This window comes from Scyliorhinus torazame, chromosome 3, assembly GCF_047496885.1.
Source record: "Scyliorhinus torazame isolate Kashiwa2021f chromosome 3, sScyTor2.1, whole genome shotgun sequence".
Lineage (NCBI taxonomy): Eukaryota > Metazoa > Chordata > Chondrichthyes > Carcharhiniformes > Scyliorhinidae > Scyliorhinus > Scyliorhinus torazame.
The window spans coordinates 127,919,616-127,943,365 of NC_092709.1; the positions used below are offsets into that span (position 1 = coordinate 127,919,616).

At 45.0% G+C, this 23,750-nt stretch overlaps 2 protein-coding genes across 2 annotated transcripts in view; one reads left to right on the forward strand and one right to left on the reverse strand.

Annotated features, from left to right (window-relative positions):
- Positions 1-8,775, forward strand: part of pde5ab (phosphodiesterase 5A, cGMP-specific, b) — a 225,694-nt gene extending 216,919 nt beyond the window's left edge. Inside the window, exons 21-22 of the transcript XR_011940169.1 lie at positions 8,145-8,406; positions 8,643-8,775. The gene's annotated coding sequence lies outside the window, so the exon portion shown is untranslated. The remainder of the gene's footprint in view (positions 1-8,144; positions 8,407-8,642) is intronic.
- Positions 8,776-21,488: 12,713 nt separating this feature from the next.
- The window catches only part of mad2l1 (MAD2 mitotic arrest deficient-like 1 (yeast)), a 54,178-nt gene continuing 51,916 nt past the window's right edge, over positions 21,489-23,750 (reverse strand). The window contains exon 5 of the mRNA XM_072497914.1: positions 21,489-21,956. Coding sequence (XP_072354015.1) covers positions 21,784-21,956 — 173 coding nt within the window. The 3' untranslated portion in view covers positions 21,489-21,783. The remainder of the gene's footprint in view (positions 21,957-23,750) is intronic.

The window sequence follows — 23,750 nt, forward strand, 5'->3', positions numbered from 1 at the left end:
GAAGTTGAAGTCACCCATGACTACTACCCTGTGACTTCTGCACCTTTCCAAAGTCTGTTTCCCAATCTGTTCCTCCACATCTCTGCTACTATTGGGGGGCCTATAGAAAACTCCTAACAAGGTGACTGCTCCTTTCCTATTTCTGACTTCAACCCATACTACCTCAGTAGGCAGATACTCCTTGAACTGCCTTTCTGCAGCTGTTATACTATCTCGAATTAACAATGCCACCCCCCCACCTCTTTTACCACCCTCCCTAATCTTATTGAAACATCTATAACCAGGGACCTCCAACAACCATTTCTGCCCCTCTTCTATCCAAGTTTCCGTGATGGCCACCACATCGTAGTCCCAAGTACCGATCCATGCCTTAAGTTCACCCACCTTATTCCTGATGCTTCTTACGTTGAAGTATACACACTTCAACCCATCTCCGTGCCTGCAAGTACTCTCCTTTGTCAGTGTTCCCTTCCCCACTGCCTCATTACACGCTTTGGCGTCCTGAATATCGGCTACCTTAGTTGTTGGACTACAAATCCAGTTTCCATTCCCCTGCCAATTTAGTTTAAACCCTCCCGAACTGTCCTAGAAAACCTCCCTCCCAGGATATTGGTGCCCCTCTGGTTCAGATGCAATCCGTCCTGCTTGTACAGGTCCCACCTTCCCCAGAATGCGCTCCAATTATCCAAATACCTGAAGCCCTCCCTCCTACACCATTCCTGCAGCCACGTGTTCAACTGCACTCTCTCCCTATTCCTAGCCTTGCTATGACGTGGCACCGGCAACAAAGAGATGACAACTCTGTCTGTCCTGGCTTTTAACTTCCAGCCTAACTCCCTAAACTCGTTTATTACCTCCACACCCCTTTTCCTACCTACGCCATTGGTACCAATGTGCACCACGATTTCTGGCTGTAGAAAGATGAAGGTGAAGCAGTTGATGTCGTATACATGGATTTTAGTAAGGCGTTTGATAAGGTTCCCCATGGTCGGCTCATGAAGAAAGTAAGGAGGTGCGGGATAGAGGGAAATTTGGCCAATTGGATAAGTAACTGGCTATCACATCGAAGACAGAGGGTGGTGCTGGATGGAAAATTTTCAGACTGGAGACCAATTACCAGCAGTGTACCACAGGGATCAGTGCTGGGTCCTCTGCTATTTGTGATTTTTATCAATGACTTGGAGGAGGGGGCTGAAGGGTGGGTCAGTAAATTTGCTGATGACACCAAGATTGGTGGAGTAGTGGATGAGGTGGAGGGCTGTTGTAGGCTGCAAAGAGACATTGATAGGATGCAGAGCTTGGCCGAGAGAGCATAACCACAAGGTTCAGGGTGGGAGATATAGGAGGGATGTCCGAGGTAGGTTCTTTACTCAGAGTGGTTGGGATGTGGAATGGACTGCCTGCTGTGATAGTGGAGTCGGACACTTTAGGAACTTTCAAGTGGCTATTGGATAGGCACATGGAGCACACCACAATGACAGGGAGTGGGATAGCTTGATCTTAGTTTCGGACAAAGCTCGGCACAACATCGAGAGCCGAAGGGCCTGTTCTGTGCTGTACTGTTCTATGTTCTATGTAACACATACAGTCCAAAGGATACACTACAGCAACTTACCAAGGTTAATTAAACAACATCCCCACCAAATCTATGGCCAAAAAAGAGTGAGCAGCAATGTCATGGGCACATCATCACTTTCAAATTCCCCTCCAAGTTACATATCATCCTAACTTGCATTATTGTTCTTTGATTGTTGCCAAGGCAGTTTCTTAGAATTCTTCACCGAATACCATCCTGGGAGCACCACTGCCAATAGAGGGGGCACGGGGGGGGGGGGGGGGGGGTTAGTTAACACAATTGGCTAAGAGTGGGGCAGAATAGTGATAACAGCATTCATTCAAATCCCTGTACTGGCAACAGTAGTTGTTGAAGCTGATCCCTGCCTTGCCCCATAATGATGTCATGGAACAAATCATGGTTATCCTGCTTGGTGGACTGTAACAAAAGGGCAACATCAGAGAAAAACCCTGCGCCAGTCATCCACTGCAGCTGCCAAGTTATCCAGACACCTTGTACCTCCTCACCTCTGGGACCAAGCTAAAGAAGCTGAGAGAGTGGGCAGCATGCACCCTGTCTACACTAGAATCAAATTATTTTATCTGTAAAAGTGTGCACTTTGAATCACAGTTTTAACATTTGCAAACGCCTGCCACTACTACTGCTAGACTATACTACAATTGTTTCATGAAAAGGCCCAGCACCATCTTCTCAGAGCATCTAGGGATGGGCAATAACTTCTAAGTGACACCCATGTCCCAAGAACAAATTGAAAAGATTCAAACTGTACCCAGAAGTCATCTTAGGTATGGATCTTTTGTATTTATATTAAAAAGAGACTAAAATAACTTCCATTACTAGTAAGACACACTGAATATAGTCTGCCTGTTCTTCCCCCCCCCCTCTTTTACATCTTTTGTGGTCTTCCTAGAACATGGAATACTGAATGTTTGAACAAGCTACTAACATGTGAACCTTGTGATGTCACAACAATAGCTTAAAGTTCCTTTGGGTAGCTTCAAGCATCAATTGTGTTTTTTACTGTTCATTTTCATGGCCTTGACGAAGGAAGAAGGAAACACTTGGGCGGGATTCTCCTCTACCCGGCAGGGCGGGCCACCCTGGCGCCGAGGAGTGGCGTGAACCACACCGGCGTCGGGCCGCCCGGAATGTGCGGATTCCTCTGCACCTTCAGGGGCTAGACCGACACCGGCGGGGTTAGCGCCATGCCAGCCAGTGCGGAAGGGCTTGGCGCCGCGCCAACCGGCGCCGAAGGGCCTCCGCCGGCCGGCGCCAGTTGGCGCATGTGCGGGAGCGCCAGCGTGTGCTGGCGTCATCCCCGTGCATGCGCAGGTGGGAGTTCTCCTCGCCGGCCATGACGGAGGTGGACCTCGATCGCGGGCCAGGCCCCCCGGGACCAGATTCCCACCGCGCCGCCGCCCCCCCCCTGGGGACCAGCTGAAAATGGGCAGCCGCTCGGCCCATCGCGGGGTGGAGAATCGCCGGGGGGGGGCTGCTGCTAGCGGCCGCCGACCAGCGTGGCGTGATTCCCGCCCCCACCAAAACCCCGCCGCCGGAGAATACGGCAGCCGGCGGCGGGGCAGGATTCACACTGCCCCCCGGCGATTCTGCGACCCGGGGGAGGGATCGGAGAATCCCGCCCAAGATATTCCTGATAGTCCCTATTAGAAAGTGAGAACATCTAGGTGTTAGATGACAACAGTGTACAGTTCTGCTTTGAAGACTTCCATCGTCAAAAAATCTCCAAATCTTCATTATATGGGACCACTTATGACAGAACAGACAATAGGGTGAGGTAGCAAAGGACGAAACGATACCACACAAACTTGTATATATTGTGATTAGTCTTGCAGTGATAACGTGAAACGTATTTATTTAAGTTGCCATAAGTGAATGTAATAAAAAACCATAAAAATGCACATGCCTTCCGATGGATTCTGGCTGTGGTTAGGAAAAACAAGTTAAAAAATTTCAAATCCCAGTAAAAATACTGCCACCAGTAAAACTGGAGTTCCATTCCAGTTTGGACAAGTTTTAAAACAAACAAAGAATATTTCAGCACAGAAACAGGCCCTTTGGCCCACCAGACCTGTGCTGATCCAGATTCCTTATGTAGACCGACTACATATTTCCCAAACAATCTGTATCCCTCTATTCCCCGCCCGTTCATGTGTCTATCAAGGTACATCTTAGACATTGCTATCGTGCCTGCCTCCACCGCCTCCACTGGCAACCCATTCCAGGCACCCACCACCCTCCGTGAAAAACTTTCCCCGCACATCTCCCCTAAACATTCCCCCTCTCACCTTGAATCTGTGCGCCCTTGTAATTAGTCTTCCACTCTGGGAAAAAATGTCTGACTATTCACCCTGTCTATACCTCTCATAATTTTGTAGACCTCAATCAGGTCTCCCCTCAGTGTTGGTTTTTTCAATGAAAACAATCTGAGTTTGTTCAATCTCACCTCATAGCTAAACACCCTCCAGACAAGGCAACATCCTGGTAAACCTTCCAAAGTAATAATAATAATAATCACTTATTGTCAAAAGTAGGCTTCAATGAAGTTACTGTGAAAAGCCCCTAGTCTGGGGCAGCACGGTGGCGCAGTGGGTTAGCCCTGTTGCCTCACAGCGCCGAGGTCCCAGGTTTGATCCCGGCTCTGGGTCACTGTCCGTGTGGAGTTTGCACATTCTCCCCTTGTTTGTGTAGGTTTCGCCCCCACAACCCAAAAATGTGCAGGTGAGGTGGATTGAATCACGCTAAATTGCCCCTTAATTGGAAAAAATGAATTGGGTACTCTAAATTTAAAAAAAAAGAAAAGCCGCTAGTCGCCACATTTCGCCGCCTGTTCGGGGAGGCTGGAACGGGAATTGAACCCGCGCTGCTGATCTTATTCTGCATTGCAAGCCAGCTGTCTTAGCCCACTGTGCTAAACGAGCCAATTCTTTATCCATCTAGCTAGCACACTCCAAATCCCATGTAACTTTATCTTTTGTACCAGTCTGCCAAGAGGAACCTTGTCAAACTAAAGTCCATGTGGACGACGTCCACAGTCTTTCCCTCATCAAATAATTTTGCCACCTCCGCAAAAAAACTCTATCAAGTTGGTAAGACATAACCTTCCTCACACAAAACCATATTGCCTATCACTAACACATCCATTCGCTTCCAAATGTTCTTCAGTGTCCTGTCCCTCAGTATCTTCTCCCAACAGCTTTCCCACCACTGGTGTCAGGCTCACTGGCATATAATTACCTGATTAACCCTGCTTCCCTTCTTAAACAAAGGGACAACATTAACTATTCTCCAGTCCTCTGGAATCTTGCCTCTGGTCAAAGATGACGCAAAGATATCTGTTAAAGCCCCAGCTATTTCTCCCCTTGACCCCCGCAGTAACCTGGGATATATCCCATCCGGCCCAGGGGACTTGTCTACATTAATGTATTTTAAGATATCCAACACTTCCTCCTTCATCATGCTGTCATGTCCTAGAGTATTCACACACCCATCCTAACCGCCACAACCATCATGTCCCTCTCCTTGGTGAATACCAATGCAAAGTACTTATTAAGGATCCCACCCACTTCCTCTGACTCCACGCATAACTTCCCTCCTTTGTCCTTGACTGGGCCTACTCTTTCCCTAGCTACCCTCTTGCTCCTTATATACGTTTAAAAGGCTTTCTTTCCAAGTGTTATTGTTTTTTCATTCTGGGTAGGAAAAAGTGCAGAAAATAGGTTGGGTCTGGGAGATGCTAGATCTCATGGTTTACTTGTAGTTAGCATGGAATCTTGGCTCAGGTGAAACCCTCCTTGAATGCCTAAGTCAGAAGGGGTAGGGTGGTTTGGGAAGCCTTTCTTCTTTGCAGCTGCTGGGAGACCTTGGATAACCTGGAAACCTGGATGCCTCCTGAGGTTGGCAGAAGTGGAATCCAACTGTCCAGACCAGACTTCCAGTCCCAGGAAGCAGCCCAGTGTCTGAAGGAAGGGTTTTAAAAATAAAGATTTTGTTCATCTCTTCTTGTGAGGGGTCAAAAATGTCAGGCCTGGGTGCCAGCAGGTATCAGAGCATCAGACCTCTGGGTTGATGGCTACTCATAGGATTCTGAGCAAGGGACAAACCCATGATGATAATTAGGTGCCCTTTTTCCCATACCACATTCTGCGGTAGGTACACACTGGTTGACTGTGGAGGTGGGAAGGAGGTGGGAACAGACAATCTCTGTGGAATAACATCCCATGTAACTGCAGGGCCAATATATACAAAAAACAAATGTGTGAGGGCTGATTTAAATACTCATCCCTAATACCGTGGTCAAGTAGGAATGCCAACCAATGGTTGTGCTAAACATTGTGTGATGTGAAATACATGCCAAACCTATGTGTGGGCAGACTACTTAAGGATTTAGACTCAATATTACTTTATCAATCATAGTTTTAGTTATATTGATTTGAGACCACACAGATGAGATTGTTTCTTAAATAACTAACCTGAATGTTTTTGCACATTTTTGATTGGTGTGATATTTGTCACTTAGCAACCACCATAGAAATTATTCTCAATAAAGAGATGTTATATGTATTTTATCCTTCACAGTGTGTACAGCTTTCTTGCTAATGTATATTAGTGTGATACTATTGGAAGGGTCATTTGAGTAATAAAGATTGCAAAAGTATTTAACACTGATCGCATTCCATTTTCTGATTTTTTTTCCCTTATTTTGATTATTAGTGGGGCTTTTAAAAGACAATTTCTACCCAAGATCAATGAATTAGAATATAATGGATATTTAGATGTTTTACATTTATACAATGAATGGGATTTAGATGACATTAGCTGCAAATGATTTATGTTACGGACATGGGAGGAGAAATGAACTGAAACCCTCAATTCCCTTCCCTTCTGATCACAATCAGCGGTTTTATGGAAAAGTAGATATGTGTGTTTCTAAACCTTGTTTAGTGTGCGGTCAATTTAAAGGAACAGCAGCAGGCTTTTGTGAGTTCACGAATACAGATTATTTATTCACACACTCACTCCAAAGACGTTATTCATGCACCAACTCAAAACAGATGCAATGAAAGAAGATAGTACACTTCTACAAGTGTTAAGCCATAAAACTAGTTAAGAATTCACTTGTTCGTGGAAGCTTGGATTAACGATATGGCAGGGTTCATCAAGCTGGAAAGGATAAAGTTTGCCTTGCGAGGGTCTGTGCAGGGATTCTCCAGGCGGTGGCAACCGTTCCTAGACTTTCTCATGGAACGTTAGGTAGAGGTCAACAGCAGCAGCAACCCGGGGGGGGGCGGCGTTTGGTTTTTCTGTTTTGTTTAGGTTAGAGTGGGACGTTTTCCTTACTGACGTGTTTATTTGTTAAATGGGGGTTATTGTATTTTGTTGGAAATCTCATGTCTAATTTTTGCTTGTTTTGTGCTTTATTCTCTTTTTTTCTGTTTGGAGTGTTTTGTTGAAAATTGTTGAAAATTGAATAAATATATATATTTTTTAAAAGGAATTCACTTGTTTGGCTTTTAGTGGGAGATCAGTTGGTGCGTGCCCAGTAAGGAGGGTTTTTTCCACTCTGGAATTGTAGTTCCAATGGGTCCAAAGTAGCTGAAGTCAGATATCAGGATTATCACAGGATTCCCTTAAAGAGATGATTGTTCAGCAGGTCATGAAGTTAGGCAAATTTATTTACAGATTGAAGTTTTGGGATCAGGCTGTGAGGCTTTTAGACTTTACAGACTCCTAGTGCCTAAAAGGCAAAGATGACACAGTCTTTTGCAGTTGCTGCTTGCAGTGTTCTTCTGCACACTACCCTCGTCTCTCTGAGATACAAGATGGAATTTTCCCCCAAAATGGCAAAGTGTCATTTTCTGTCAGAAAACCCACGTGCAGTTTTCCCGATGAGGTCCCCCCACATTTTGCCATTTTTTCAAAGGGTGGGCGTGTTTTGTGCCAGTATTGTGAGGGGCGGGTCATAAACCCATCAGCAAGCCTGTCTTCTGAGAGAGCGGGGCACTATTTTTAAAGGGCGGCCAATCGGCAAATTAAGTTAAAGACCCCCCCACACCACCACAGGCATCAAAAGGCTCTCCATCGTGATTTCCTGCATAAATCTCCTCCCCTCCCGCAAAGAGCACTGACATCAACCCCCCCCCCCCAACCCCCCCGATCATTGACATCAATCCCCTCCCACACACACCCCACCAAGAATCACGGGCATTGGGGCCCTCCTAATGGGTCTCTCTATAGGCCCCGTCCCTTCAGTCACCTCCCCCTTCAGGCTCCACCCTTTGGCTACCAGGTTGGCACTATCATGTTGGCACTGCCAAATTGGTGCTGCCATGTACCCGACCATCTGGGAGCTACAAGGCCTCCGAGCCCCCGCACCCCCCAGGTGTGCATTTGGGAAAACTTTCAAGCAAGTCATAGAGCTCTGTCATAATGGAGTGTGAAAAAAACATTGGGAAAAAAACTGAGTTCAGCCAGGTCCCAGGTTTCAACTGAGGAAGCTCTTGAGAGTTAATGGAGCATGAAATTCAATGTAAACAAACAATCTCTACAGGTCCTATGAAGCAAGCAGCAACTGTCTACACCATGAAGGCCCATAAAAGACCTAGTCCTCGTATTGGGGATGCCAACCTGGCCAGGCTTTGTGGCTCCGTGACTGTGAGGCAAGTCATTCTGCTCCCCGAGGAGGGAAGGGAACCAGCAGCAGGATCAACAATGCCACCCGGGAAGCAGTGGCGGTCAGTGCGGTCACCATGACCAGGAGGACAGACTTCAAATTTCGGAAGAAGACGAACGACCACCAATGAGCTGCAAGGGTACATTTCCACCTCTCTCATAGCATCAGTTCCACCTGCCACCCTTCAATTTTCCAAACCCCCCAATCCACTGGCTGACATCTTGCACCCTCCCTATATTCGATCTTCAAGAACCCACTGGCACCCACCAGGACATCCCATTCATGTCCAGGTGCGATGCCCATACATGCCACCTGCTATAGACCTCTCTGGCCCATCAAGTATATGCTCACAATGTCCTCTCTTTTTCCCCGCAGGAGAAGAAAGCAGGATAAGAGGGAAAGGGTGAAGGGAGGGGGTTGGCTGGGAGGAATTCCAGAGATCTGAGTCTCCCCCCCCCCACCCCAATGAAGAACAAGCCCTGGAGATTGCGGGGTTGCCCAAGGAGAGAACAGAGACTAACAACCAGATCGGCCTGTGCCAGAGATGTGAGGATTCATTGTCCCTTCATCTAGATGACCTGTCGAAGTGAGTTGTTGATTTCCCACAGATTGTCCTTCTCTTTCAGTCACCACATGTCCATTGTCTTACAGGATCTCCATCTGATGAGACCGGGCCATCTGGAGTCGTACCCGTGCCACCATCCAAAAGAATACCTCGGAGGAGAGCTCCAAGGAGAACACCGGCGATGCATCACAACTATCACCTGCACCTTCCACCAGCGCAAAGACGCATACCTCCCTTAGGGAGGAGTCAAGTGCTGGAACCTGCCACCAAGAAGACTAAGGAGGTTTTCAGTTCTTCTAAATCCCCCCACCCCACCCCTCCCCTCCTGACACAGCGCAACTCAAGGGCAGCAGGCAGAAAAGGATGGCATGGCGATGCCTGTGACACGGCAATTCCTCCAAAGGACATCTGCCAAGGGCATCAGAGGCCACAGGGCGCAAAAAAGCAGTAGGCTGCCTGCTTCTCTGTTGTGTATCCTGGGGTCACAAGTAGATGTAGCAGTAGACCACAAAAGATCAACAAGAGTGAGGTTCACTGAGTGGGTCACTATCCATAGCTAGAGGGAATGGAAATCTGTCAGATTAAAATGGTCACCATTAAAACATTTCATCCCTGAGACATGTGAAGACTCTATCACGTTAATCCTCACAGCAGGCCTGCCCACACCCCCACCCCCATTCCCCATGCTCCCCCGTCCCCATACACCCTTCTCCTCCATAGTAGCCATGATGTGGAGATGCCGGCGTTGGACTGGGGTGAGCACAGTAAGAAGTCTTACTACACCAGGTTAAAGTCCAACAGGTTTGTTTCGAATCACTAGCTTTCGGAGCACTGCTCCTTCCTCAGGTGAATGAAGAGGTGGGTTCTAGAAACATATATATAGACAAAGTCAAAGATGCAATACGATACTTTGAATGCAAGTCTTTGCAGGTAATTAAGTCTACAGGTCCAGACGGAGCGACTGGAGAGGGGGTAATCACAGGTTAAAGAGGTGTGAATTGTCTCAAGCCTGGACAGTTGGTAGGATTTTGCAAGCCAAGGCCAGATGGTGGGGGGTGAATGTAATGCGACATGAATCCAAGGTCCCAGTTGAGACTGTACCCATGTGTGCGGAACTTGGCCAAAAGTTTGGCGATTCTGCATTGTCGCGTGTCCTGAAGGCCGCCTTGGAGAACGCTTACCCGAAGATCAGAGGCTGAATGCCCTTGACTGCTGAAGTGTTCCCCAACTGGACATGTTGAAGGCATTATCGATGAAGACGAACATCTTGCCAAGGTCATCCCCACACCCCCACTACTTTCCATCAAACAACCACGCAACCTCAAACAAACCATTGTTTGCAAACTACTCAGCAAACTACTCAGCCTTCAGAACAGCGACCACGACACCACACAACCCTGCCATGGCAATCTCTGCAAGACGTGCCAGATCATCGACATGGGTACCACTATTACACGTGAGAACACACCCACCAGGTACGTGGTACATACTCGGCCAACGTTGTCTACCTCATACGCTGCAAGAAAGGATGTCCCGAAGCGTGGTACATTGGCGAGACCATGCGGACGCTGCGACAATGGATGAACGGACATCACGCAACAAGCCTAGCCACTAGAGGGAGCTAAGGGACAGCATGATAAATTTCACTGGCTCTTGGGCTCGGCGAAGAGATTAGATTTGGAGCTGAAGAAGACAAGATTCAGTGTATTGCAGAGGTGGTTAAGATATAATAGTTATAGTAGTAAATAAAGATAGTGTTAGTGAGTGTAGTTTAATTCTTACATGTATGTTTGCTATTCAGAATAAGTGTCAAACTCAAATTTAGTACTGTTAATCAAATTAGTTTAGTTCTTCAAAAGAACTCTGTGTATCTTTGTGATCACTGCGCCGTCCATCCTGGACACCCCTCACAAAGATCACCGCAATGCTCATCTGCCCTTTGCTCATTCACACACTTATGCTTTAGCCGTGAGAAGTCCCTCAATGCTGAAGCCCTGCTAATCAGTGTTTAGCTGCCGCTATGGTGCTGACACTCCTCGAGTTCAGACATCAAAATTTGCTGGGCATCCAGTCCGCTAATCATCTCTCCGACATGGCACCTGTTCCTTCAAGGAGTTGAGGGAACATCTCCTTCATGTTTTGTTTATTAAACGGTAACAAAGATTTGAAGATCAACTACGGAACATTCTGCATATCACACTAACCACTAAACAGCAAGGAAATATTACCATTCCATATTGGTTCCAATAAAAAGCTATATCAGCTTTTTCACACAAAAAAAGCAAACACACTGTTATCACCCCTCACAGGTTCCTCAACAGAAACAGAAAATGTGTTATGTCCAGAATTTGTCACAGAAATGATCTGTCCATCAATGTGTGACTTGTTCCACATATCAGTTCCATTCTCTGTACAGGAGCTGCAGCTGTGCAGGCCCTCCACATGGCTCAACCTCACCGGAACCAAATCCTGGCATCCACATATTCCGCTGACGCTAAAGGTGCGGTTGAACATTCGTGATTTCCAGCGTGTTTAACCTGCGGTGACGTGCCAGTTACATGCAGCACTCACCACACCAACAACAAAAGCATCAGCAATCTGCGAAAGCATTTCTGCGTTAGCATTTGGATCAATGTCGCTAACCAGGTCCCGCAGCCTCTTCTTGCTTCATCCGGATTGCCTTCTGGACTTGTACATCCCCCTGAGCCCAGTGTTCCAGGACCCAGGTATCTTAGAAAACATTGTCCTTCTTTCCGGCTACAGAAAAGGGAAACAGCAACAGCAGCTTCCAGGCATTTGTAGCCATCAGTAGGAGCGAGCAGAAAACACAACCTGCAGCTGCTAAGTCTCTCACAACTAACAGGGCTAATCCCGCCTTTGAAATAGCCTTCAGCTGTGAAGCATGGTAGCACAGCGGTCAGCACAGTTGCTTATTAGCTCTGGGGTCCCAGGTTCGATTCCCGGCTTGGGTCACTGTCTGTGCGGAGTCTGCATGTTCTCCCCGTGTCTGCGTGGGTTTCCTCCGGGTGCTCTGGTTTCCTCCCACAGTCCAAAGATGTGCAGGTTAGGTGGATTGGCCATGATAAATTGCCCAAAGTGTTCCAAAAAAAGGTTAGGTGCAGTTACTGGGTTACGGGGACAGGGTGGAGGTGTGGGCTTAAGTAGGGTGCTCTTTCCAAGAGCCGGTGCAGACTTGATGTGCCGAATGGCCTCCTTCTGCACTGTACATTCTATGATTCTCTGCTCACCGTCAAGTGGATGAAATTGGCTTTCAGGAGAGACGCTGCAGCAGGGCTCTATCCTGGTGTTTGGTGGGACAGACAGGCTGCAGCTGTGGTTACCCCTGTTATGGGTCTCCACAATATTTAAAAATGACTTGAAGGCCTCACAGATGCAAAGCCCCTCACCCTCCTGGCCCAGGGGCAACCCCGACCTGGACTGTTCACAGCCCTCCGAACAACCCCAACCCCACTCAAGGCCCTGCCTGCCCCCTCAAGAGTTCCAGTGCTCTTGAGCTTCATGCCAGTAAATGAAAATGGCTACTCACCTGCCATTGCACCAGCTTCACATTTTTGAAAAGGAGCACTAAACATTGCCCATGTGACTTCCCGCTGAGGAGTGGAGTGACTCCCAGGAGGCCACTGCATCCGACTTCAATCTCGCTAATGAGATTGAAATGAATGTATATTAGGCTTAATGACCTTATCGCCATTTTTGGACGTAATCTCGATCTGCTATCGGGAACGGGCCGGGTGAATTTCAAAATGGTTCGGCCCGGCACAAATCTCGATTTTGGTCTTTCCTGCTATTCACTGAGCACGCCCGCATTGGCTCCGGGTGCAATGTGATGGTTGAATTGGGCCCATTATGTCTAACAAGCTGCAGGAGCTATATGTGATAAGTTTAAATGGTAGGTTCTTGTTTCTCATTACCGTGCATCATATAAACAAGCAATTCCCGGACTGCATCTCCTCATATCTAACCCAGAACACCATGACAGCACCACCTAATGGCTTATTTTATAGGTTTATTACAAATGACGTATTACAGCCATAAAATTCGGCAAAGATTCTAAAGCTCTTCTGTCACAAGTTTATTTGGCTTCTCAAGGTGCTACTTCACCTTACTGCAAATGTATTGCAGAACATATAGGCCTGTTACTGTAGTCAATTCCCAATAATTCAAAGCAATCATTGTGCTAAGTTTGAGTTGTCCAATTAAATAATGTAAATAACAGCAAAATGATGGTTCAGTGCTAAAAATGTTGAACTATCAGATGATTAGAATTAAACAACTTTGAATTAAGAGTATCATATATAAAGCAGTAATATTAAAATAACCTAGCCCATAAGTAAGGTTGCTGCTTTTTTTCTGCCATTAGAAGGCTCCAGCATGCTGTGATACTCGCCACTTGCCTGGATTGGTGTAGCTGCAACACTTATGAAGTTCAATACGATCCAAACAAATCAGTGCAATCAATGCCCTGAACTCAATATCCATCCCTTCAAACACCAGGATGTACTATAAAATATGCTGCAATGAATTGTCAAGCTGACGTCACCGCACCATCAGCTCCATGATCTACCATTAAAGAAAGTTTAAGTGCAGCACAATGTCTTCTGATAGTTTCCCTTCAAGATATGCACCATCCTAACTTGTAGTTTATCTCTGCTACTTCACTGTTCCTGCATCAATATCCTGATGTTCCCTACCTTCCATCATTATGGAGGAATCACCAAAAAGCATTTAAAAACACCAGGCCAGAACATGAAAACCAAGAATAGCCAAGCGTGGCCTTGCCACCACATCTACATCCAGAGAAATTTATTTTTTAAATGCCCAGAACATTCCACTTCATTTTCATGAAAGGAAGGTCCCCAACTTGCTCTCTTAGTCTTGCAGCTACTATCTCGAACTTGGAGCTGTTCAGTCTTCATGACCTTTCCTCAAAATTGATCATTTTTGCACGATTTCGCATTAGGTCAATGTCAGATGAAAATTAATCTCCGAAACGTCTGAAATTGTTTACAGTCCTCTTTATCGTTAACCACACTCTTCAATCATGTACCAATTTTAAATTTTGAAATATCGAACAGGATTTTTGTGATCAGCAAAGTTCACCTTTCACCGGGATTGCAGCTGCCCTGTCTTTTCAGCAGCAAATGGCATTTGAAGATCCTGTTTACGCCTTCTACAAGGGATTTGAGATCCATGTGAACTGAGCAAGTGACGGCCTGTTTCTTCAACTGCCTATCATAGAGTCACAGAATAATTTACAGCACAGGGGGAGGCCATTCAACCCAAGAAATCCATGATGGCTTCCCACGGAGCAATCCAGCCAGTCTACTGCAAGTTTATTTCCTTCAAGTGCCCATTCAATTTTCAGTTTAAATCAGTGATTTGCTTCCACCACCCTTGTGGACAGCGGGTTCCAGGTCATTACCAACCGCTGCACAAAAATGTTATTCCGAACATACGCACTGCATCTCTTGCCCCAAATGTTAAATCTATGCCCCCCTTGTCCTTATACCATCAGTTTTTGGGAAGAGTATTATGGGAAGAGCTTTTCCTAGTCTACCTTATCTAAACCTGTTGTGATGTCCAGTACAGTAATGTCATATAATCTTTCAGTCAATACTTTTATAAATTGGACAGTGTTAAGTTGGCTGCCACAAATCATGTGATCTTTGTCATTTGGTCTACAGGCCGTATGAATACTTCAGCGAATACTTGATTATTTGTGGAATTCACACATATCTCATTATTTAAGGATGGGCCAACATCAAAAGACTATGGAGACTGCTCGTCTCCCATGTTTTTCACTGGACAAAAGAGAACATCAAAATTGAATGGCCATGATCATCATCCTATCGTACCATGATGACCTTTCCCATCCAAATGAAACTGGATGGACCTGAAACATAGTAAACTCAGTTGTCATGTTATCAAATCTGGTTTAAAGGCTGCACTCTTATTACCCCAGGGTCCAACAGATCTATCAAAACCGTCAGTCATCAGCCAGTCTGGGAACCGGACTGAAACTAGCTGCGAGTCATAAAGCAGCCAAAATACTTCACCAGTTTCAAAGTTCACCTAAAACCCAACCTCCTTGATATTTGACTCCAAGGAACCTCCCAACCGCTGTGGATCCTTCACTTTACAAGACCCTCATTTCAACTTTAAAATCATCAAATTTATTCAAGAAACTGCAGACCTGCCACACTGGAGACCAGAAATTGGAAACCAAAGACAGAAGTAATGGTGATCTGTAAATGTGAAGTTTTTTAATTGTATCCAATTGTATCTAGGGGCTGGTTTAGCACACTGGGCTAAATCGCTGGCTTTTAAAGCAGACCAAGGCAGGCCAGCAGCACGGTTCAATTCCCGTACCAGCCTCCCCGAACAGGTGCCGGAATGTGGCGACTAGGGGCTTTTCACAGTAACTTCATTTGAAGCCTACTTGTGACAACAAGCGATTTTCATTTCATTTCATTTCAATCGTTCTGTGTGCACATATGTGATGTCTGATGTTGTGGTAATTTGAGTTAAAGGTGGCACAGTGGCTGCTGCCTCACGGCGCCGAGGTCCCAGGTTTATCCTGGCCCCGGGTCACTGTCCATTTGGAGTTTGCACATTTTCCCTGTGTCTGCATGGGTTTCACCCCCACAACCCAAAGATGTGCATGGTAGGTGGATTGGCCATGCTAAATTGTCCCTTAATTGGAAAAAAAAAATTGGGTACTCGAAATTTATTTTTTTAAAATGCGAATAAATAAATAATAATATTAATCACTTTTTGTCACAAGTAGGCTTCAATGAAGTTACTGTGAAAAGCCCGTATCACCACATTCTGCCGCTGTTGCTAACTTTTGGTTGGTTCAATTGGCTGTTTTATAACCTTTGCTCTCGAGTCGCCAGGTATCTTTATGATACCGCCACATGGTTCAAGTTCAGGTAATGATCAATAACTCAATACACCAATTAGTAAGATTCAAATCAAAGCACATTTATTATACATAGTAATCGCTACTCATGCATAAATCCTACTTCTAAGCTACTTCTACAACTAACAGGCCTATACTTAGCTTCGGACTGGCCCACCAGGTCAGGGGAACAAATGGCCTTTCGTTCAGGTTCTGAGTCTGCAGGATTCAAAGTTGGTACGGACTTGTAGCTAGGAGTGCCTATCTCATAGCGAGCATTGACTTAAGACTTACTGGCTTTTGGCGGCAGCTGCACCGGTCATTGTCAAGGGTTGGTTCGCGTTGCTGAGTGACCCGGTCAAGAAGAACGATTTGAACTTGGGGGCTTAACTTTATAGTTCCCGGGGGCTTCCCGCCTTTCGGGGGGGACCCTGTACCTGGTTCCAAGTGATTGGATTTCGTTCCAATCGCTTGGTTCGATTTCTCCAATACTGGAGCGGTTCCCTGATCGATGGGCGGTCTTGAGGTGTCCGTTAACCTCTTTTGTGTTGGCTCCTGCTGGCGCCGGGGAGTCTGGCTTGGCTTTGTTTATCCCAAATGTTTCGATTGTTCCCAGGGATCGCTCATTAGTATGTAGATGGCTGCTACATTATTATGCAGATGGCTGCTTGTATCCATGCTGTCTGAGCTTTTGCAGAGTTTAATACACAGTAACTTGCACCTGCTAGTTTCTGCCTGTGTTGGCTGAATTTCCCTTCAGCCTTTGCTGTTCTCCATTTTAAATCGGGACTTGGCCAATCCAGGTGGCTACACCGCCTGTTCAGGGAGGCCGGTACGGGAATTGAACCGGCGCTGCTGCCTTGTTCTGCATTACAAACCAGCTGTTTAGCCCACTGTGCTAAACCAGCCCCTAGTTAAAACTTCTTTAGAAGTTTTTTCTTCTAAATAAACTTCTTTATTTTTTATTCATTAAAACTTCCTGCTGAATTATTTAATGGGATATTGCTGAAAAATGTTTGTCAAAGCTTTTCACCTTGCACTCATTAGTACTATCACAAGAATGCAAATTGCAGGGCAAACAACAACTTTATATTGTATGTGAAGAGAATGCTGGTTGGCAAGTGGACTCTGATTGGTAGAGGAGCTGCTGTGGAGAATGCACCAGTTAAGGGTGACAGATTCTTAAGTGCAAAGCATTTTTGAAATTTAAACCAGGCAGTTCGATTCTGATTGTTCAAAGATTCCCCCGAGGGAGGAACCAGCAAATGACTAACGTCAAGCTATCCTGGAAGGACAAGGTATCTCAAAAGATTTGAGCAACAGATGCAGCTAGCAGTCACCTGATGCTACTGTGCAGTAGCAACACAAGTGGTATTCACCACTAACAGGATGCTGCCGTAAACCAAAGACTTTCTGCCTATCACTGTAATGTGTTATATGAATTTCAGTGCCAGTGTGATGCTAGGTATGGAGACTATACGTCCCAACAGCTGGCAGACCATATCAAACAGCACATCCCTTCCTCTGTTTGCAACTGGCAAGGTACAGACCGTACTCAAGTAGTCTGTACTTGCAAAACGCAGAAGAGTTCAACATTAGATGCAATTTCTCAATTAGACAACATTTACCAAATAATCCTCAGTGTGCCAAAAATTACACTGTCAACCAATTTAAGATGGTCACTTGGGCACTCAATGTGGCACTTTTGCATGCACCTTCTCACCATCATCACTCAACGACCTATTCCGCTTCAAGAGATTACCTTTTGGAATAACGTCAGCACCAGCTTTATTTCATTGTTCAATGGGACAGATCTTTAGTGGCTTACAGGGGGTACAGTGTTACCTGGATGAGCTGGAGGCCCAGCTAGCCAAGGCATGTATTAGAAGACCGCCTGAAGGAAAGGAGGCGATCAGCTGAACCCCCTTAAATTAGGACACAATAGACAGATCCTGAGTTAAAGCGTAGCACAGAACACCTGCTATGAGGTAGTAGCTGCCCAGGTTCCCAAGTGCTATTACATGTGATGGGGTAGTAACGCCAAAGTGGAGACGCTGGAGAGGCCTGCAGAAGGTGCTCCATCACATTGTAGCACCCCAGAATATCGTGAGGAAATTTTATGAATTGCCTGTGCTATTTTGATGGCGGGACATGGGAGAACCTGAAAAACTTTCACCTGCATAAGCAGCCACGTTTTCTGACCCGAAGTGGTCACAAACTGCAAAACCTGCCATACTCGCCAGGGTGCAGCAAAACCCCAGGCCACAATTAAACCTGCCCTTCTCAAACCCACACTGGCTTTTGGTGAATCTGTTAACCAAAACCTGTGTTCAGTACCTCCTTACCAAATTGGACCTGGCCATCCAATTCCCCAAGGCCATTCCCCTCAAAATAATTTCAGCCAAAGCCATGAGCGAAGGAATGACCCAGTTCTTTACTTAGTACTGTATACATAAGGTGGGTCATTCTGCCTATCTGTTTGACTGACCCTTTGAACGTCCCCATGACCCCAGAGCAAGATACATCTCAGCCTTTGTTGCCCAGGTGACCTATACCGATGTACGGCCAAGTCCTTCCGCCTTAGAAATGGCTGACCAACCAGGTAGTAGCTGGAGTAACAAACTAACTGTGTGATATACCTGGATGATCGGTTTCTGCAAAGACCATTTAGACCACCAGGAGGCAGTGTTCCACAGTCCATGGAGGGCTAACCATGTGGTGAATTTAGCCAAGATTAAGTTTGCTAATGCAAAGGGAAGTTATCTGCAATTATTAACAATCTGCACCGAGAGGTTTTAATATATACGGAACGGAATCCTCAAGATCCTAGAAAAACTTCAAGTGAGCAATGTCAGATTGTTCCATTGGAGTTTTTACTTACAGCCATTTAATTTATAGATTAAACACCTTGTCGGAAAGAATAATGATTTCACTGATGCACTATCCAGTACATAAGTCAGCAAGGTATGGAGATGCCACGCTGGACTGGGGTGGGCACAGCAAGAAGTCTCACAACACCAGGATAAAGTCCAACGGGTTTATTTGAAATCACAAGCTTTTGGAGCGCTGCTCCTTTATCAGGTGAAACAAACAGCACTCCGAAAGTTAATGAATTCAAATAAACCCATTGGACTTTAACCTGGTGTTGTGAGACTTCTTACTCAGACAGCAAGGGAATTCAACAGATGGGGAAAACCTGAAGTACTAGATTCCTGTGTGAATGCCAAAATATATGTTCATGTTTTCATAGGAAAGCTTTTTAAACAAAGTAATCAAACACTTCAGTCCATTTACAACAGAGGCATGTCATATTATGAAGTTTGTCAACTCTTAAAAATTGGGTACAAACAAACGACAGCTGCCACAAATCAAGTGATTTTTGATTACAGACAGTAACGAGTCTCTGGTGAATACCGATTAAATATGGACATAGGTGATGATGCCTCACAACCATTTGTGGAACTCACATCTGATTGTTTAAGGAGGGGCAACACCTAAAGGTTATGTAATGTCCAGATTGCCTGCCTCCATGTTTTATACTGGACAAAGAGGAAGATTTTAACACCCTATTAGAACATAGAACATACAATACAGAAGGAGGCCATTCGGCCCATCGAGTCTGCACCTACCCACTTGAGCACTCACTTCCACCCTATCCCCGTAACTCAATAACCCCTCCTAACCTTTTTGGTCACTAAGGGCAATTTATCATGGCCAATCCACCTAACCTGCAGGTCTTTGGACTGTGGGAGGAAAACGGAGCACCAGGAGGAAACCCACGCAGACATGGGAGAACATGCAGACTCTGCACAGACAGTGACCCAGCAGGGAATCGAACCTGGGATCCTGGTGCTGTGAAGCCACAGTGCTACCGTGCTGCCCTTTATATCACAATGGTCTCCCCCATCCAAACTAGACTGCATAAGCCTCAGTGAAGTGTTAATCCAGCTCTCTCCCATCCAAACTAGACTGGGTAAACCTCAGTGGAGTGTTAATCCAGCAAGTGTATGATCAAAGCTGTTTGCAGAGACATAATTTCTGCCCCAGGACCCAGCAATTAATCAGCCTGAGAACCAGACTCCACCTCGCTACATTACAAATCAAGCTGCCAAAGTACATAACCTGTTCCAGTTTCAAAGTTCACTTAAGAACCAACCTCCCAGATATTTGACAAAAAATGTTGCAACTTATTGGGACCCTTCACTTTACAAGACCCTACTCGGTTAGACTATCGATATTCTGTCACAGGTAATTCATATAATCCTCACTATTTATCACTCTAATTTTGGTTCAGTGGGCAAGTTTTGAAATTTGACTCCATATTTCAGGATTCAAGTCATTGGTAAAATAAAAAGTGGTCAGAGACCACTACCTATCCTAGCACCCTCTAGTCCAGTAAACAACCATCTACCACAACTCACTACTTCATGTCCTTAAGCTGCTATTTTTTTTAGTCCAATTGGACAGAGCCCCCACATTCCACAAGTCTCAAAAATGTGTTAGTCAGCCTTGATATCTCACCAAACATTTTCTGAAATCCAGACATTCACCACATTCCCTTCAACAGCCTGTTTCTTCAACCTGATTGGAGAATCCTCAGACATCAGTAGTCTAAGCCAGAGGTAGAAATTAGAATATTGAATTCATTGTAAAAAACCATGTATAGAAACTAAATGAAGAGGGAGAGGTGGGATTGAGACGGAGTCAAAATTATGTTATTCTTTTTATTTCACCAGCAATAATTGAATTATGTAGGTCTGTAACTCCATACTAATAAAATAATTAAAACATTTTTTTTAAGGGTAGAAGGTTGGTTGACACCATAATAATAATAATAATCTTTGTCACAAGTAGGCTTACATTGCAATGAAGTTGTGAAAATCCCCTAGTCGCCACTGTCCGGTGCCTGTTTGGATTCACTGAGGGAGGATTCAGAATGTCCAATTCACCTAACAACACGTCTTTCGGGACTTGTGGGAGGAAACTGGAGCACCTGGAGGAAACCCACGCAGACACGGGGAGAACGTGCAGACTCCGCACATCCAGTGACCCAGCCGTGAATCGAACCTGGGACCTTGGCGCTGTGAAGCCACAGTGCTAATCACTGCGCTACCGTGCTGCCCAAGACCATCACATGTGAAAAATTACACCTAAATGCATGAATCTTTCTAACATGTGTAATGGGAAACTAGTGGGAAAGTACAACGTCAAGCCCTTCATGTGCACAAATGTTGAAACTATTGGCAAGGTACCATTTTAGTAAAACTTGAAGTAAAAAGTGCAGCAACCTCCTTATTTTCATGTTTACCTACTGTTGCTAGAAATTGCTGTTTAATATACTTCATAATGGTGAGTACTAATAGCCTCATTTTTGCAGCAAAATAGAGACCACAAATTTATGAACTAAATTTATATTTCCAGAATTTTATTTATTCAATTCAACTAGTTTTCTATCTATATTATTGGTAATGTTGAATGTAATTTTTTAAAGTTTCAACAAATGATAGATACCAACTGATGCTAGTTTTTATATAAAACTTACAGAAAGATGAATCAAGTCTTTCCTTAAGGAAATTGATTTTGTCTTTTGTGCAGCGTTCCATTGGTCTAAAGTTGAAAAACTCATTACATTCTACTTCTGCAGAACTGGAATGTGTTAGAAATGAAAAAGAATGAATATTTTACTCTAAAAATAATTATCGAGATCATTCCCTTACTGAGAAAAGACACAGCATTTACTTCATCATTCAAGCAATTTTATTCACATAAAAAATTCAAGTCGACAACCTATCAAATGAAGCTATAAAATTTCTAATGCAAATACCAAACTCTCAACATTCTGCTGAACCATTTTTGAATTATACACCAAGGGAAGCAAAAGTTAAAAATACCCAAAGGGAAAATTACAGCTGTACACAAATTAAAAAGTACAATACAGATAAATGAACTCTAGGCACTTTTACTGGCAGTGAAACATTTGTACAAAAGAGTTTATGTACAACACTAACAATTCTATACATTGTTGCCCATTAAAAAGAATCAATTTTTTTGTATGCAACCATACTATTCACTTTGTGAATGGTCGTAGTGAAAGATCTCAAGCGAACCTCTTCAGAGTTGTTAATAAACTGCGGTCCTGATTCTTCCCACTTTTCTGGTACCTCCAGGTCTTTGTCTGTGTATATTAGAAGATCAAAAGAACCTGAAAAATGAAAACAGATGGTCAATAGGATCATAATATAAATGTAAGTGAGTAAAGTCATTTAGCTATCCATGGTGCATGGTCTGGGAGTGTCCTTGGGGTCAGCTTCGCAAGGAGGCAGCCTAGCAACAGAGCCAATGCAGGGAAGCGACCTGGGAACAGAGTCCTCACAAGTCAACATCGGAGTGAAGCGGTCTGGGAAATGTCCACGCAGTGAGCGTCGCAGTGCAGCACTCTGGGAACGGTGTCCCCGCCGTCCGCTCGCAGAAGTGGTCTACGAATCGTGTCCCCAGAGTCAGCATCACAATGAAGTGGTCTCGGAACAGTGTCATCGCAGTCAGCATCGCAGTCAGCATCGCAGTGAAGCAGCCTGGGAAAGGGGTCCTCGCAGTCAGTGTTGCAGAGAAGCAATTGTGAATTTTAAAAAAAAAAAATAGAGTGTGCTTTTTTTTTGGGGGTGGGGGGAGGAGATGGGATTAACAGAAACAGATACACAATTTTGGATACTGTTGGGGGAGATGAGTGTGAAGGGGAAAACAAGGGCAGCCAACTTCATGGCACATGGGTGGGTCGACTGCACAAGAGGGGAGGAGGAAGAACGGTAAGGCTATAGTGGTTGCGGATTCAGTTGTACAAGAGAACAGAAATGTTTATGCAGCTGCATGAGACTCCAGGGTGGTATGTTGCCTCCCTCGTGCCGGGGTCAGGAATGTCACTGAATGGCTGCAGGGCATTCTGAATGGGAAGGGCAAACAGACAGATATCGTAGTACACATTGGTACCAATAATATAGACAGAAAAAGGTGAGGTCCTGCAAGCAGTATTTAGGGAAGTAGATTAAAAAAAACAGGTCCCAGAAGCTAGTAATCTCTGGATTACTTCCAGGGCCACGTGCTAGTGAGTATAGAAATAGGTTAGTCCAAAGGAATGCGCGGCTGGAGAGATGGTGCAGGAGGGAGGTCTTTAGATTTCTGGGACATTGGGACTGTTTTTGGAGACGGTAGGACCTGTACAAGGTGGGCAGGTTGCACTGGACCTGAAATGCGACTAGTGTCCTTGCAGAGAGGTTTGTTAGTGCATTGGGAAGGGTTTAAATTAACTTGGCAGGGACCTGGGATCCTGAGAGAAGATTCAGCAGGGGCAGATGCACAGCCAAAGGCATAGAAGTTATAAACCAGTTAAGTCACAAGGGAGTTTGGCAAGATTGAATGGTATTTATTTTAATTCAGGGAGTCTGACAAACAAGGCAGATGAGTTTGAGGGCACAAAAACAAAACATGGGGGCATAATGCCATTGCTATGATGGAGACATGTTTGAGAGAGGATTGGCAGCTCAATATTCCAGGATAAAGAATCTTCTGGCGAGACAGGGGAGGTGGGAAGAGGAGGGGGTGTCGCAATTTTTATCAGGGAAACAATTACAGCAGTAAGGACGGACAACATCTTAGAAGTCTCTTCAAATTAAGCTGCATGGGTAGAATTTAAAAAGCCCAAAATGGACCAACCACATTGCTGTGAGTTTTCTGTAGGCTCCTTAACAGTTCAAGAGAAATAGAAGAATAGATATATAGGCAATTTCAGAGAAGTGTAGAAGTAATAGGGTAGTGATAGGAGGGGATTTCAACTTTCCCAACATTAACTGGGATAGTCATAGTGTAAAAGGTTTAGAAGGAGTGGAATTCTTAAAAACGTGTCCAGATCTTTTTAATTCAGAGGGTGTGGGGGGGCTCCTGGACATAATTTTAGGAAACAAAAGCCAGGCAGGTGGTTGAAGTATCAATGGGGAAGCATATT